Here is a 14,371-nt window from a genome sequence, read left to right on the forward strand (position 1 = left end):
GCACCGGTATACCACCGATGTGTGTGTGTGTGTGTATATATATATATATATATATATATATATATATATATGGGTAGGGGCTTCATTTAAGATTAAAAAAAAATAGAGATTTTGAGATTCAACATCAACTATATATTTCTCATTTGTCGTTGTAACGCTCTTGCATCCGGCAAGAGCAGGGTATGCCTAATTATAAATGATTATACGGCAGAGATGTATAATCATATATTATTATACATCTTTATAAGTATGTGCATAATCATAAATGATTATACATATATGTATGTTCACAGATTGAGTAATCATATACGATTATAAGGGTTGGTGACAAAAGAGGTGGTGGTGGCAGATGCTGTTGTTGTATAAATGATAGAGGTGGCAATGATAGGGGTCAGTTGGTGGTAGTGGTGGTGGCTGGGGCGGTGGTAGTTGTAGTGGTGGGGAAGGTGGCATAGATGAATGTAATGGGTTCCGCTCATAATCATTTATGATTATAACTGATCCGCCGCGCCGATACCCCAAAGGGTTAGAGTGGTAAATGTGAATTACGTGGCTTAAGTTGAGTCTCAGGATCTCTAGTTCATTTTGAATCTTAACGAAACCTCCCTCTCTTTTTTTCTCTCTCTATCTGTATGTGTGTGTGTGTGTATATATATATATATATATATAAGATATATATATATATATATATATATATATATATATATATAAAAGATATATATATATATATATATATATATATATATATATATATATATAGAGAGAGAGAGAGAGAGAGAGAGAGAGAGAAAGGTTCTGTTGAGATTCAAAAGAAAATAGAGATTTTGAGATTCAATTTAAGCCACATAATTCACTTCTGCCGTTCTAACCCTCCGGTATACCGGCACGACATGTCAGTTATAATCATAAATGATTTTGTGCGCCGCCCGTTCCTATCACCTTCGCCACCGCTACCACTACTACCACCACTTTTGCCATCAACCGTCCCCCACCACTGCTGCCTCCGTCACTTATACTACCGCCACCGCCATCTTTGCCATTACCTCCACCTCTTCTGTCACCAACTGTTATATCATATATGATTAGTCAATCTGTGAACAAACATATATGTATAATTATTTATGATTAAGCGTATACGTATAAACATGTATAATCATATATGATTATACATCTCTACCATATAATCATTTATGATTAAGAATACCCTGTTGCTGTAGCCGGTACGCTAGAGCATTACAGCGAAAAATGAGGAATATGTAGCCAGTGGTGAGAGCAGCACAACCAACATTGGATTGCTGCTGATGATTGGGAAAACACAAGTGTTAAAGTGGCATGTATTGCCTTTTGCGATACTAATACGGTATGCGTGTCTATCCTTGTTAGACGTATGATTTGTGCCTAAGCGTAGTGAACATTCGTTTAGTGTCGAATGGATATACACAAGCATTATCATGAAGTATTGTCAAACATTCAGGGTCATCATCACAAGCATGAAGCTATCTTCGAAGCACAAAAGATGTCAATACCCGGCTAGCGTTTTTGTGTGGACAGGGTAGCTGCGTACATAGCAGTAAGATTTGCCTTCTTTGAGGTACGTGTCCATACCCAACACGTGTTGATAGACTTTGGTTCAAATGAGAACAATTATGTAATCGAGAACACGAGAAAAATTTATTCACATGTGATTACACTATTCATATGTGATTGAAAAGTGTTCTCACGTTCTCAACCACATAATTGTTCATATATATATATATATATATATATATATATATATATATATATATATATATATATATATATATATATATATATATATATATATATTGTAATTTGGGTCTTAATTTGCTTGTCATGTTATGATTTGTCGTTTGTAATTAACTGTGCATTATAATGTTACGAAAACAATTGTTTTTTAGTTGTGATAGTTACTATGATTGTAAAAATGAATATAGAGTTAATTAGTTTGTTATTATAATATCGATATTCAAGCAAACAATCGCAGTGAAAACCCAGAAACAAAAATGGATAAATAGGGGGTGAGTTTCTTCTCAAATTCCAAAGAGCCAAACATATATCGTTTCCCAAAGGATTTCACTACATTTCACCATTTTTAAACCCGCCCACCATTTTCAAAGACATCAATGGATGTTTCCATTCTTGTTGCAGTCTCCATATTTTTATTATGGTCAAGTTCTGCTGTTGTCTGTACACTATCTCCAAATCAACCAATCCAAGATGGCAACACCATTGTTTCAGATGGTGAGATCTATGAACTGGGGTTTTTTAGCCCTGGGAATTCCAAGAATCGGTATCTGGGGATATGGTACAATAAAATATCACCCCTCACAGTTGTGTGGGTGGCTAATAGGGAGACACCAATCAGCGATACATCTGGGCTGCTTAAAGTCAGTAGAGAAGGAACCCTGCGGATTCTTAGTGGCAGTAATACCATAATCTGGTCATCCAATTCCACGGCATCTGTCAGGAGTATGATCAATCCGGTGGCAAAGTTACTCGACACTGGAAATCTTGTCCTGTGGGATGAAAGTAGCACCAAAGAAAATCCAATCTGGCAAAGCTTTGACTATCCTGGTAACACGTTTCTAGCAGGAATGAAAATCGGGAAGGATTTGATAACAGGAATAGAGAGGTCTTTAACCTCTTGGAAGAGCCCTGATGATCCTTCTATTGGTCTGTATAAATACTATGTAGACCCAAATGGATATCCACAGGTATTTAAGAGAGAAGGTCTAGTTGATGTGTTTAGGCTTGCACCATGGAATGGCGTAGGGTTTCGCGGCCAACCTGTCGACAATAATGCAAATCAAATTTACTCTGTAGAATTTGTTTCCAACGACAAGGAAATATATCTTGGATATGAACTCAAGAGTTCAGTTCTTCAGAGGGTAATTGTGATGCCCGATGGCATCCAAGTGCAGCTGAATTGGATCAATCGAACCCAACAATGGGTTGTGTATGGAAATTCAGTTGTTGATAGCTGTAGTCTTTATGATCTTTGTGGTCCTTATGGAAGATGCAGCTTGGAAACATACCCCCCTTGTAGTTGTATGGATGGGTTTAAACCAAGAGTCCCAGAAGAATGGCATGCAGGAGATTGGTCAAGTGGGTGTCAACGTAAAAAGCCTTTGGATTGTGGGAACGATAAAGATAAAGATGGCTTCCAGGAAATTTCAGGAGTGAAATTTCCAGACACACGACGTTCATGGTACAACATCAGCATGTCCCTTGGAGAATGTGAGATGGCATGCAGAGCAAATTGCTCTTGTACAGCGTATGCAAACTTAGATATCAGAAAGGGAGGAACTGGATGTTTGCTATGGTTTAATGAGCTGATGGACATAAGAGATTATAATGATCATCAAGAACTTTACATAAAAATAGCAGCATCTGGGTTAACAGGTACAAACATTTAAACCTGAATTGGACTATTTTGTAAATTCTAACAATCTTATTATGTTCTTATATATCCTTATTAATTATGCATGCATTAGATAAGGATTTAAATGAACTTTTAAGGGAACATTTTACAGACCAACAGTCACATATAAGAATCTTGATGCTCATATTTTTCTTGTTTAAGAATGTAGTTAGTTTTAAAAGCTATAACCATTAATTATCTTTGCAGTGCAACCTTACTAACGATTGTCTTGATTAACAACAGGCAAATCCAGCATCTACAAGAACGGAGTACTGATCAGTGTGGTTCTGTCAGTTTCTTTAGTTGTACTGCTTGTAACTGCGGTAACATATGCCTGTAGAAAGATTAAGAAAAAGTCTCACCAGAAACGCCAAGGTAAAATAACAAATTGATTTTTATGTTTCAAGAAATGAAAAACAACATTGAGAAGCATCCTTAAAAATTTGAAGTTTGTATGTATGTGATTTTTGTTAGATATGTAATTAACTTGTAAATGAACATATCTTAATGTAGGAAATTGGGCACATCCCCATGATAAGGATAAGACACGAGTTCAGATGGAAAACCTAGATGATCAGGTACCTTTCCTTAGCCTACGTAAAATAGCTAAGGCTACCAATAACTTCAGCATTCATAATAAGATTGGAGAAGGTGGCTTTGGTTCAGTTTACAAGGTAAGTTACCGACTTTCTTTGAATAAAATGCAAGAAATTTTGTCATTATCATGAATGAAAAATACATTTATATTCATCTCTTAGGGTGTTTGGGGAAATGGGCAAGTAGTAGCGGTAAAGCGGCTCTCCGGTACATCCGAACAAGGGCTTGATGAGTTCACTAATGAAGTCCTTTGTATCGCCAAACTTCAGCATCGGAATCTTGTGAAGCTCATTGGATACTGTGTTCATGGAAATGAGAAGATTTTAATTTATGAATACATGGATAACAAAAGCTTGGACACATTTCTATTTGGTTCTCTATCTAATGCCTTACTTTCACATCTTGTAGTAATGATATCAGCATAGCAACCATCAACATGGATGGACTAATTAAATAGTTCATATTGGACAGATGAAACCAGAAGTTCAATGCTTGACTGGACTCAACGCTTTCGTATTATACATGGTATAGCTCGTGGAATTCTGTATCTACATCAAGATTCACGCCTTCAAATCATCCATCGAGATCTCAAGGCAAGTAATATCTTGTTGGACGATGGAATGAATCCAAAAATATCTGACTTTGGGCTTGCTCGATTTTTCAATGGACACGATGCCATGGCTATGACGAAGAAGGTGGTCGGGACATAGTAAGAATCTATAAAACATGGCTTACTAGATTATAGTTAGATGGAATTTCGTTTTTGATATGTGTTTACTAACTGAACTTGGCTACAGTGGTTACATTTCTCCTGAGTATGCAGTACATGGACATTTTTCGACAAAGTCGGATGTATTTAGCTTTGGTGTTCTTGTGTTGGAGATAGTGAGCGGAAAGAAAAACAGAGGGTTCACTCATGAGGGTCATAGTGACAACCTTCTTGGACATGTAAGTTAGACCTAGTGTTTTCTTTAACATTATCATCCATTGTCCTTATATATATGATGTTCGATTTCATTAATTCAGGCATGGAGACTCTATATGGAAGACAAGTCCATTGAACTCACGAATGCATCTTTACACGGCTCATATGTGGTATCCGAAGTACTACGATCAATACATGTTGGATTATTGTGTGTGCAACGTCATGCAGAAGATAGGCCAACTATGTTGTCAGTGGTTTTGATGTTAATTAGTGAGGGCGCATTGCCTCCACCAAAGGAACCTGCTTTTTTCATGCAAGAAAGTTTTCGTTAGTTATCACTCTGTTTCGTTGCATAATAAATATATGATATATAACACTATCATATGCTAGATAGAAAGCATGTGCATATGCTTGGTCTATGAATATATGTTATCCATGGTTCAATGAATATCCTCATTTTGTACATTTTAGTCATTTCCACATGATAATAGCAAGTTCAGTGGCTTTGTTGTTTTTTATAGTGTGTCCTGGTAGTTTTTGTGTAATTGGAGTTTACACAAGTTCCAATGGGCTTTAGACTTGGACCTTTACGCATCCACAATTCATTAAACTCTATTCAATCCTAATCACCACTTTATTCCAAAACATCCAGAACCCATTAAACACCTATTCAATCATAATCACCACTTTATTCCATTTATTGAACCATTCAATGATCATTCAACTTTATTCAATGTCATTACCCACACTACATTCAACTTTTATTCAATCTTAGTCATCGTCTTCAACTCTTTTAATACTTGCATTGTGGATGCTCGTATAGTCCAGTTAGTACACAATGAAACTTGTATAAGGCTAGCTAGTTTGACACGATGATGATGAGCGACACAGTCGGTTTATGCTACAAAGTTACTTAAAATCTACACGTGTTGTTTTGGTAAATACTAGAAAATTCTTCTTTCAAAAAATAAACTTACACCGATGTGCTTTGTGAAAAAAATTACCTACATAATTTTTGGTAAATACTAACAATGCCAATTTTGGGGCTAACCATGACAAACCACAGAAAAATTCCCAAGGTAGTAATTAGCATGTCCATCGAAAAATAGGCAAGTCAACTTTAACTATCCAAAAACAGTTTTGTAACAACCATTAACTGCTATAAAATCGTTATTTATAATCCTTATCAACTTGGTAGTTACTTGATGTACATATACTTATTATATACCGTGTTTTGAATATCTTGTGATTCCATACATACCGTATACACAATCTAGTTATGTTCTTCCTATTCTTGTGTCGAAGACTTGAAGTGCCATCTTTCGCATTATCCTACCCCTCACTTTAAGATTCCCAAATATAAGGTCAATATACATTTTAAAACAAGTGAACTTATATGATCCTTAAGATTTCCAAATCAATGATTTTTATAAACTCCATATCTAAGCTTCCATAATATATATTAGACATGCTTCAACTATCTGAAGTTCACTTGTAATCTTCATGTCACCGCTAGTCATACTTAATATCAATATTGTGGAACTCACTATGCGGTATGCGTTCCGTCGACTGGGGAGTAGCGAGTACTCAGCCTAGGCAGGGAGTACTCAGGATTTCTATATTTTATATAGAAATTAATTTTGGGGAAAATATATATATGAAAAATCAAAAGTTTATAAAATTTATAACAAAGTTTGTGAAATATCAATAAAAAGGATAAATGTTTGAATCTTAAACTTGTTCAAAAAAGTAAATATTTTAATCATGAAAATCTTGAAGATGAGAATGAGAGAGAGGAAAGCATATACAATTTATTTATCTTATCTGGTATCTTACTTTAGTTTTAGGGTTAGTATGCAAGATAAAATATACAATATATATCAATCTTGAAATTCTTGATTTTTTTCTCTTTTTAAATCAATCTTGACAATTTGACCGTGTCTTACCGAGTTGGTTTGAGTTTGACCCATTTGGTTCGATTTTAATCGAGGTTGACCGAGTTCTAAGTTATTTGGCCAAGTTGGTTTAACTCGCCTCAGTAAGAGGTCGAGTCCGAGTTTTACAACACCGCTTAGTATCAAAAGTTGGAGCAATGTATCATGAACTTCACTACTAGAAAACAGACCTTTAACGACGCGCAATTTATGACACGCTGTGATTTATAATACGCAAAAGCATGTGACCTAAAAATAATGTCAGCTCTCTAGAAATTTTAAGAATTTAAGACGCGTAATTTGGCGTGCCGTAAAACTAGTGTTAGAAAAAAAAACATGGAGGGCACTTATTATTAAATGTGCGTGTCATCTAAACATGTCGCTTTATAATTTTTAATGAAACGCGCTCTTTAGTTACAAGCGGGAAAAAGAAAAACCCCAAAATTAGAAAAACCCGCTTTCGCTTCCCTCTTTACCCTAATCGGTGATCCTTCTTTCCCATCCCTGGCTCCCCACATCGACCGCTAACTACTCCCCTCACACTCCGACCACCACTTTGAGCTCTTTCCTGGTCGTCGACCCTCTTCCATTGTTGACCCTCCACCAACGTTGCATCTTTTTCATCGTCTTCCTCATCCATCGGCCTTCTTCAGTGCCTTCATATGTAGATTCTACGCACCACTCCTTCCACACGATCACTTTGTAATCGACGACTTGATTAGCGTCTCCTTACCTTGCTCTCTCTCACCTCACCTCATTGGCAACTGCAGGCTCACCTCTAATCGCCGACCATTGAGACTCATCAGCACCGGCGACTGTGTCCCGAATCTGCTTCCCCTCTACATTACTCCACCTACTACAACTACTCATGAGCTTCTCTTCTACCTTGTTTCCATCAGTTATCTCACATATCCCCTCGTTCATCTCCACCGTCTCCGCCCCTCACCGCCTCTTCTTGCCTCATAGTCCACACCTAACAACTTTGATTTGAATAAATTTAAGGAAGTAGAAGTTGTTCAAGAATAAATTGCAGATGAAACCCTAATAGCATTATGTGACAACGCAAGAAGATGATGGCGTTGGAAAGCAAGCGTTCTTGGTTGTTTCCTTCTCATGCTCTGTACTTTTTTCCAGGTATTTTAATCCTTTCTGTAAACCCGATCTGCAATTAGTTGTTAATACGAGTTTCTAAAAATTATAAGAAAGAGGAATCAAAAGTTCAAAAACATGTTTGTAGTTACAGAACCCACATCCCTCTGTAAAACTTAGAATTCTATCAGAAAATCAAATATATTCAACATAACCAAATTAAATTTCTTGGAATAGCTCAATCCCATACTTACATGTTCTTACAGTGTTTTCTTCTTCTTCTTCTATGTAGCAATGATTGCAAAGGTAGCAATTGTTGTGGTCGGTGTTTTTCTAGGATGGATTTATACACGAATCAAACCACCACCTCCTAGGGTTTTTGGATCACCTGGTGGACCTCCTATTACTTCACCTCGAATCCAACTTAATGATGGAAGACATTTACCTTACAGAGAGTGGGGTGTCCCCAAAGATAAAGCCAACTACAAGATCATTGCCATAAGCTATTGCCCTCCAACTGAAACGAATCTATCATCTGGCAAAAAATTGGTAATGAGATGCTTTATATTTTTATCTTCTTCATGAAAGTCAACAAAAACTATTATATTCTATATATCTACATAAATGTGAAATGGAAATATGGAATATTGATTTTTATATTGTAGGTGGTTGTTGTCTACAATTCCCGAGGGTGGAAGAGATCTGATGTTATAAGACTTCCAGTGAGTATCATTTTAGGTTTTGAACTTTTGGTTGCATCTTAATCACTTTTTTTGGGAGAATAATAACAATAATAATATATTATGCGTATTATATGTGAATATCTAACAGGTTGTGAGCGAGAATATTGCTGTCCATGACTCGAATGGAAAAGAAGTAGAGTATCAACTTCTCCCCATAGTAAATGACGCTATTGCCCTTAGAAACTACTACACCACTGCATATACAGGCAAATCACCAAGCTCAATTTCCAAGTATTAACTTGCATTTACAGCATCTGTTCCACCTCTGGGATTTACCACATACGTCGTTTCAAGCACAAAAAAGCCAGGTAAGAATAAAATTAACAATATTTTACATAATATACATTGATTTTCGAATTTTGAATAGAATTTATCTAGTGATATAATTTATTTTTTGCAGCATGGAATTCTGTAAATGAAGCATTTTACAAGCATACTAAAACAGGAAAAGATGGGATAGAAGTAGGAACAGGAAATTTGAAGTTAATCTATTCTGGAAGTGAAGGAAAGGTTTCTCAATATGTTAACAGTCGAAGCTCTGTAAGTATATTTACCTTTCATTTTTTTTGTATAATATAGCAACCAACTATCTTATTTTTGCTAATGACCTAATTGGAAAATAAAATAGTTTATCACCCAAATTAGCAAAAATGAACCTATTTTTTGACGTTATATAAAATATAGTAAGTTAAGTTATGTATTATTATTAGTATTGTTATTTATTCTTTTAATGTGCACTAACCTGTGTTATTTTGGTTTATGAAAGATCACTGCCTCTGTGAAGCAATCATACAACTTTTATGCTGGATTTGATGGAACTACAAGAGAGCAGGTAACTTTATTTTCCTTATCTCATTTATTATTTTTATTTTTTTATTTTGTAAATACAGTTATTGGTACAAGTTTTTTATATTAGCAATTGAGCTCCTAACTTGTTTAATTTAGGCATCTGGAGCATATATTTTCCATCCAAATGGTACATATTCTATTGATACACAGGAGCAGGTATATATTATATAATTTCTTCTGATATATCTATGTGTCTTATAGTTTATACTTTATAGCCAGATTTAAATTTTAATATTCTTCATTGAAATTACAGACTCCCATAAAGGTCTTGAATGGGCCAATATATGATGAAGTACATCAGAAAATAAATCCATGTATTTACCAGGTAATGGATAAAGTAGTGCTATATGAACTCATTTTTTTTCCTTGTTGGACTAATTGAATTGTCTGAAATGACCATTTTACCCTTCTATCCAGATCACTAGAGTGTTCAAGAATAAGGAGCATGTTGAAGTGGAATTTACAGTAAGTTCATTTTCTTTACTTGTCTAATTGTTGTTCATTACTGATAATCTCAAGTTTTTCAGGTGGGCCCCATACCTGTTGATGATGGAGTTGGGAAAGAAATGGTAACTCAAATCACAACCACCATGAAGAGCAATAAAACATTTTACATAGATTCTAATGGGAGAGATTTTATTCAAAGGGTATTACTCCCATTAAACATCTAAGTAGGTATTTAAAGAAAATGTGATCAAAATTATATTTTTTTGTGGCAGATTCGAGACTATAGAGAGGATTGGAATCTTGAAGTGAATCAACCTATTGCTGGAAATTATTATCCTGTATGTTTTCTTTTTTCAATATCCATTATCAAGATAACTATCATTTTGAATCAACATGCCCTTTGCTATTCATATTCAATGCTCCATTAATGGAAAATTTTTAAAGAAACGTTTCACAAACTTGTGTTATTTCTAAAGGTCAATCTTGGAATTTACCTAAAAGACGAAACTAGTGAGCTCTCGTTTTTAGTAGATAGATCCGTAGGTGGATCCAGCATTGTTGATGGGAAATTGGAGTTAATGCTTCATAGGTATGTCTATTCTTTCCATTCGCATTTTCATCAAAATCAACAATCAAAAAAATTAAATCAGCCATAATATATATAAACACGAATAATCTCTTTTTTAGGAGATTGCTTTATGATGATGGAAAAGGTGTTGCAGAGGTGCTTAATGAAACAGTTTACGTTGGTAACGATTGTAGAGGATTAACTGTAAGTATTTTCTATAAGTCAAATTGGAGAGGGTGCCAAGTGGCGCCGATCCTATGGTCAAGAAATATACTCTCCACTTCTTTTGGCGTTAACTGAGCAGGTGATTGAATATTTTTTGTGTTAAATGTTTCTTTAAAAATCCATAAAAAATGTTACTTATCAATTAATTTTATTATAGTTTACAAGACGAAAAAACAGGGACAAATTTCCAGGTGTCCACATTTTCAGGAATGGATTCCTCCTACAGTCTCCCTGATAACGTAGCATTGTTAACACTCCAGGTAAACCATGTAAAAAGACGTAAATGCGCTCCTTCTTCATTAGAATCTTTGAAAATAGCCTACAAAGCTTGAGAAAAAACTTTATTTTCTTAATTAAGGAGCTGGAAGATGGAAAAATTCTTCTTCGGTTAGCACACTTATATGAGGTGGTTGATCTTTCTTCTTATTATTATTATTATTATTATTATTATTATTATTATTATTATTATTATTATTATTATTACATAAATTCATTTAATTGTGTTTTGAAACACGATAAAATTATATTTGTATATTTATATATTTTTTTCTTCTAGCTCTAGGTTGGAGAGGACAAAGATCTTTCAGTTATGACAAGTGTTGAATTACTGAAACTATTTGAAAAGAGGAAGGTAATACACTACAACATGCAAGTTTCTTTGACACACTAAATAACATCTTTTTAACTTTTTTTTTTGTACTTGATATGAAGATAAAAGCTCAATTGCATAGCCTCATGAAAAACAGAATTTACAATTTTGCCTCTTATACTCTCTCAACAATCTCTTCCAGGTTTTTTCTTCTCATCAGATTTACGTTCAAATTCCTTAGAATTGATAAATTTTGTATGGTTGATATGTCATCAATTGGGCATACTTTTGATAAGATATATTTTCTTGTGGTATTGTGACTGATACCTACAAATACTTGTATGAATGTGCAAATATATGCATCAGATACGCATACTTTTGTGTTTGATTATTTGTCATGTGTGCAGCAAATGTGTTTCATTGAGATTTAAAACACAAAAACATTCTTGCTAATTCTGACTGTAAACTAAAGATCTATGATTTAGAACCCTAAAACAGTCGCAAATAAGAAGATTACATATTTTTTCCTGGTTTCACTCCTAATGTGAAAACAGGTTGCACTACTGGGGCACAAGTGGTGAATCCCATGGTGTTCAATAAAAGAAACCAACACCCTTCTGTGTAGTATGCTCTTTGATTCCTATAGACTGTTATTTATCAACAAAAAAAATCTTTTTGACTTTTCTTTATAACAAAAATGTTTTTCTTTCACATTAATAATGTCATAGATTAAGGTAAATGATGCAATCTTAGAATAGTAACTTCATTGTATTCTATTAGGATGCATTTAAAGATCTGAGAAGGGATTGCTTCCACAGTTTGGCTGAGAAACCTCAGTTTACTCTCTTATATTTCAGGTTCTAATTTCTATATCCTTCAGTAATTTTCTTTTTATACCCTTGGCTGAGATAAAAGGACTAATTCCAGAGGTTTTATTGAGCAGCTTTTGGAGTTGTAACATTGGCAACTATGATTCTGTGCTTGCTATGGCTAGGGGTAGTTGATGGAATTGAATATCAACCAAGTGGAACTGCATTAAAAGCTAGAAATTTGCCTAGAGTTGGACTAATTGGTTTTTTCTATAGATTCTATTTTTTGTATGACATTAAATTTATACAATGGATTCTATTTTTTGTATGACATTAAATTTATGCAATGGATTCTATTTTTTGTATACCATATTTTATTTTCTATTATGAAACATTAAATACAAATTTAATTTGAAAATAAGTAAATCTATAAATAATATTTTTTTTAAACATTTAAAATTATGATACACAAAAATGTATGTCATCTTCATTTATGACATGGCCTTTCTTGACAGGTGTTTTCTTGATACGCATTGCGTGTCATTAACACGCGCGTTGTAAGTTAACGACACGCGAATGCGTGTCGTCTTCCGTTATGACAGGGCCTTCCTGGATACGCATTGCGTGTCGTAAACGCGCGTCGTAAATGCACGTCGTCTATAGACGACGTGCAAAAGCGTGTCGTCTCTCTTTATGACATGGCCTTCCTTGACGCGCATTTTCGCGTCGTCTGAGCCTTTTACGACGCGCAATGAGCGTCGTAAAAGGCTGTTTTTCTAGTAGTGCTTCTTATTTCATAGCATCATTGCGTATTATTATACACCATCAGTAAACTAGATCATTTACTTCACACCTTGTCTTGGGGAATTTGTTTGCTTACATGTGCCCTAGGCTCTTCGTTATGTAGAAAGATCATGGTTAAATAACAAGGATCGGGATTGCTTAGTGCAACATATATTATGAATAATCGGGGAAGTTTGGTCTCAAAAATAGGACCGAAGATGGTCGATTTGGAGTAACAGAGAAGTGGAAGATCGGGAATGTTGCGATTAAACAAAATAATTTAAGTAACCTGTGATAAACGATTTCGATTAAAAGATAACGAATAAACTTATGAAAAACAATAATCAAAAACTATAAAATGGAACACAATATATAATGTGGTTTGGTTGATGTGGCCTATATCCACGAGCGAATTGGCCTATGCAATTTTTGGTAAAACTTATCAAGGCCAACTTTGGGGCAAACCATGAAAAAACTTTTTGACATAAAGAATGGAAAAATACCTAGGTAGTATTTGGCTTGGCCATTGCAAAATAGCTAGGCAAGTCGACTTTAACTATCCAAAAACCATTTTGTAACCACCGTTAACTGCTATAAAATCGTTATTTATAATTCTTATCCACTTGGTAGTTACTTCCTATACATATACTTATTATATACCTGTTTTGGCTATCTCGTGTTTACATATGTATCATATACACGATCAAGTTATGTTTTCCTATTCTCGTGTCGGAGACTTGAAGTGTCATCTTTTGCGTCATCCAAAACCATTTTGTAACCAATAAATAATTATTTATAATCCTTTTACACTTGGCAGTTACTTCCTATACATATCATACATACTTATAAAGCTAGCATTGTTTCTTGAATCTCATGCATTTGAAACCCCTTTTTTTAACTTCCTGAAATCACATTCATTTGAAACCCCATTTTTTAACTAATGCAACTCAAAAGTTTTCTTAATTATGATTTAACATTCAAAAGTTTTATAATATATAATATGATATATTAGCATTTAGTGAAAAGTTTACTATAAAAAGACCAATCTTTTGGGAAGACATGCATACAAATCATATACAAATTTCAGTAGGAAAACAAACTTAAAGGTTTTTGTGTTGGGTTGAGGTCTTATGACCACTTTTGGAGATATGTTACTATATTAGAGCTTTTAATTTGTAAGTTTGTTATACTAATTCGTTTTTATATGTTCTTCGTTTTTGGATTATTGTAATATAGTCGTTGTATATTGTGGTTTAATCATTAATATATTGATCATATGTTATATAGGATGATGTCGAAAATATTTAATTAAATATTTTAAATATGTTTTTTTTTGTTTTGTAATTGTACCGTTTCAAAAAGATAATTAAT

At 34.3% G+C, this 14,371-nt stretch overlaps 1 protein-coding gene and 1 pseudogene across 1 annotated transcript; both read left to right on the top strand.

Annotated features, from left to right (window-relative positions):
• The first annotated feature begins 2,144 nt into the window (after positions 1-2,144).
• LOC144998754 (G-type lectin S-receptor-like serine/threonine-protein kinase At4g27290) lies at positions 2,145-5,296 on the top strand. The gene is made up of 7 exons (XM_078958487.1): positions 2,145-3,423; positions 3,686-3,817; positions 3,956-4,116; positions 4,201-4,411; positions 4,511-4,748; positions 4,837-4,987; positions 5,066-5,296. The coding sequence occupies exons 1-7, from the start codon at positions 2,145-2,147 to the stop codon at positions 5,294-5,296; spliced, it is 2,403 nt and encodes an 800-aa protein (XP_078814613.1).
• A 2,985-nt stretch (positions 5,297-8,281) lies between these two features.
• LOC145007273 (putative alpha-mannosidase At5g13980) lies at positions 8,282-12,008 on the top strand (annotated as a pseudogene).
• Positions 12,009-14,371: the final 2,363 nt, after the last annotated feature.

Source organism: Lactuca saligna, chromosome 1, assembly GCF_052625555.1.
Source record: "Lactuca saligna cultivar CGN05327 chromosome 1, ASM5262555v1, whole genome shotgun sequence".
NCBI lineage: Eukaryota > Viridiplantae > Streptophyta > Magnoliopsida > Asterales > Asteraceae > Lactuca > Lactuca saligna.

Bases quoted from the DNA above. Each gene is read 5' to 3' on its own strand.
- LOC144998754 (XM_078958487.1), top strand. From the start codon at position 2,145: ATGGATGTTTCCATTCTTGTTGCAGTCTCCATATTTTTATTATGGTCA. The intron at 3,424-3,685 runs GTACAAACATTT...GATTAACAACAG, and splicing joins AGCAGCATCTGGGTTAACAG to GCAAATCCAGCATCTACAAG. The intron at 4,988-5,065 runs GTAAGTTAGACC...TCATTAATTCAG, and splicing joins GTGACAACCTTCTTGGACAT to GCATGGAGACTCTATATGGA.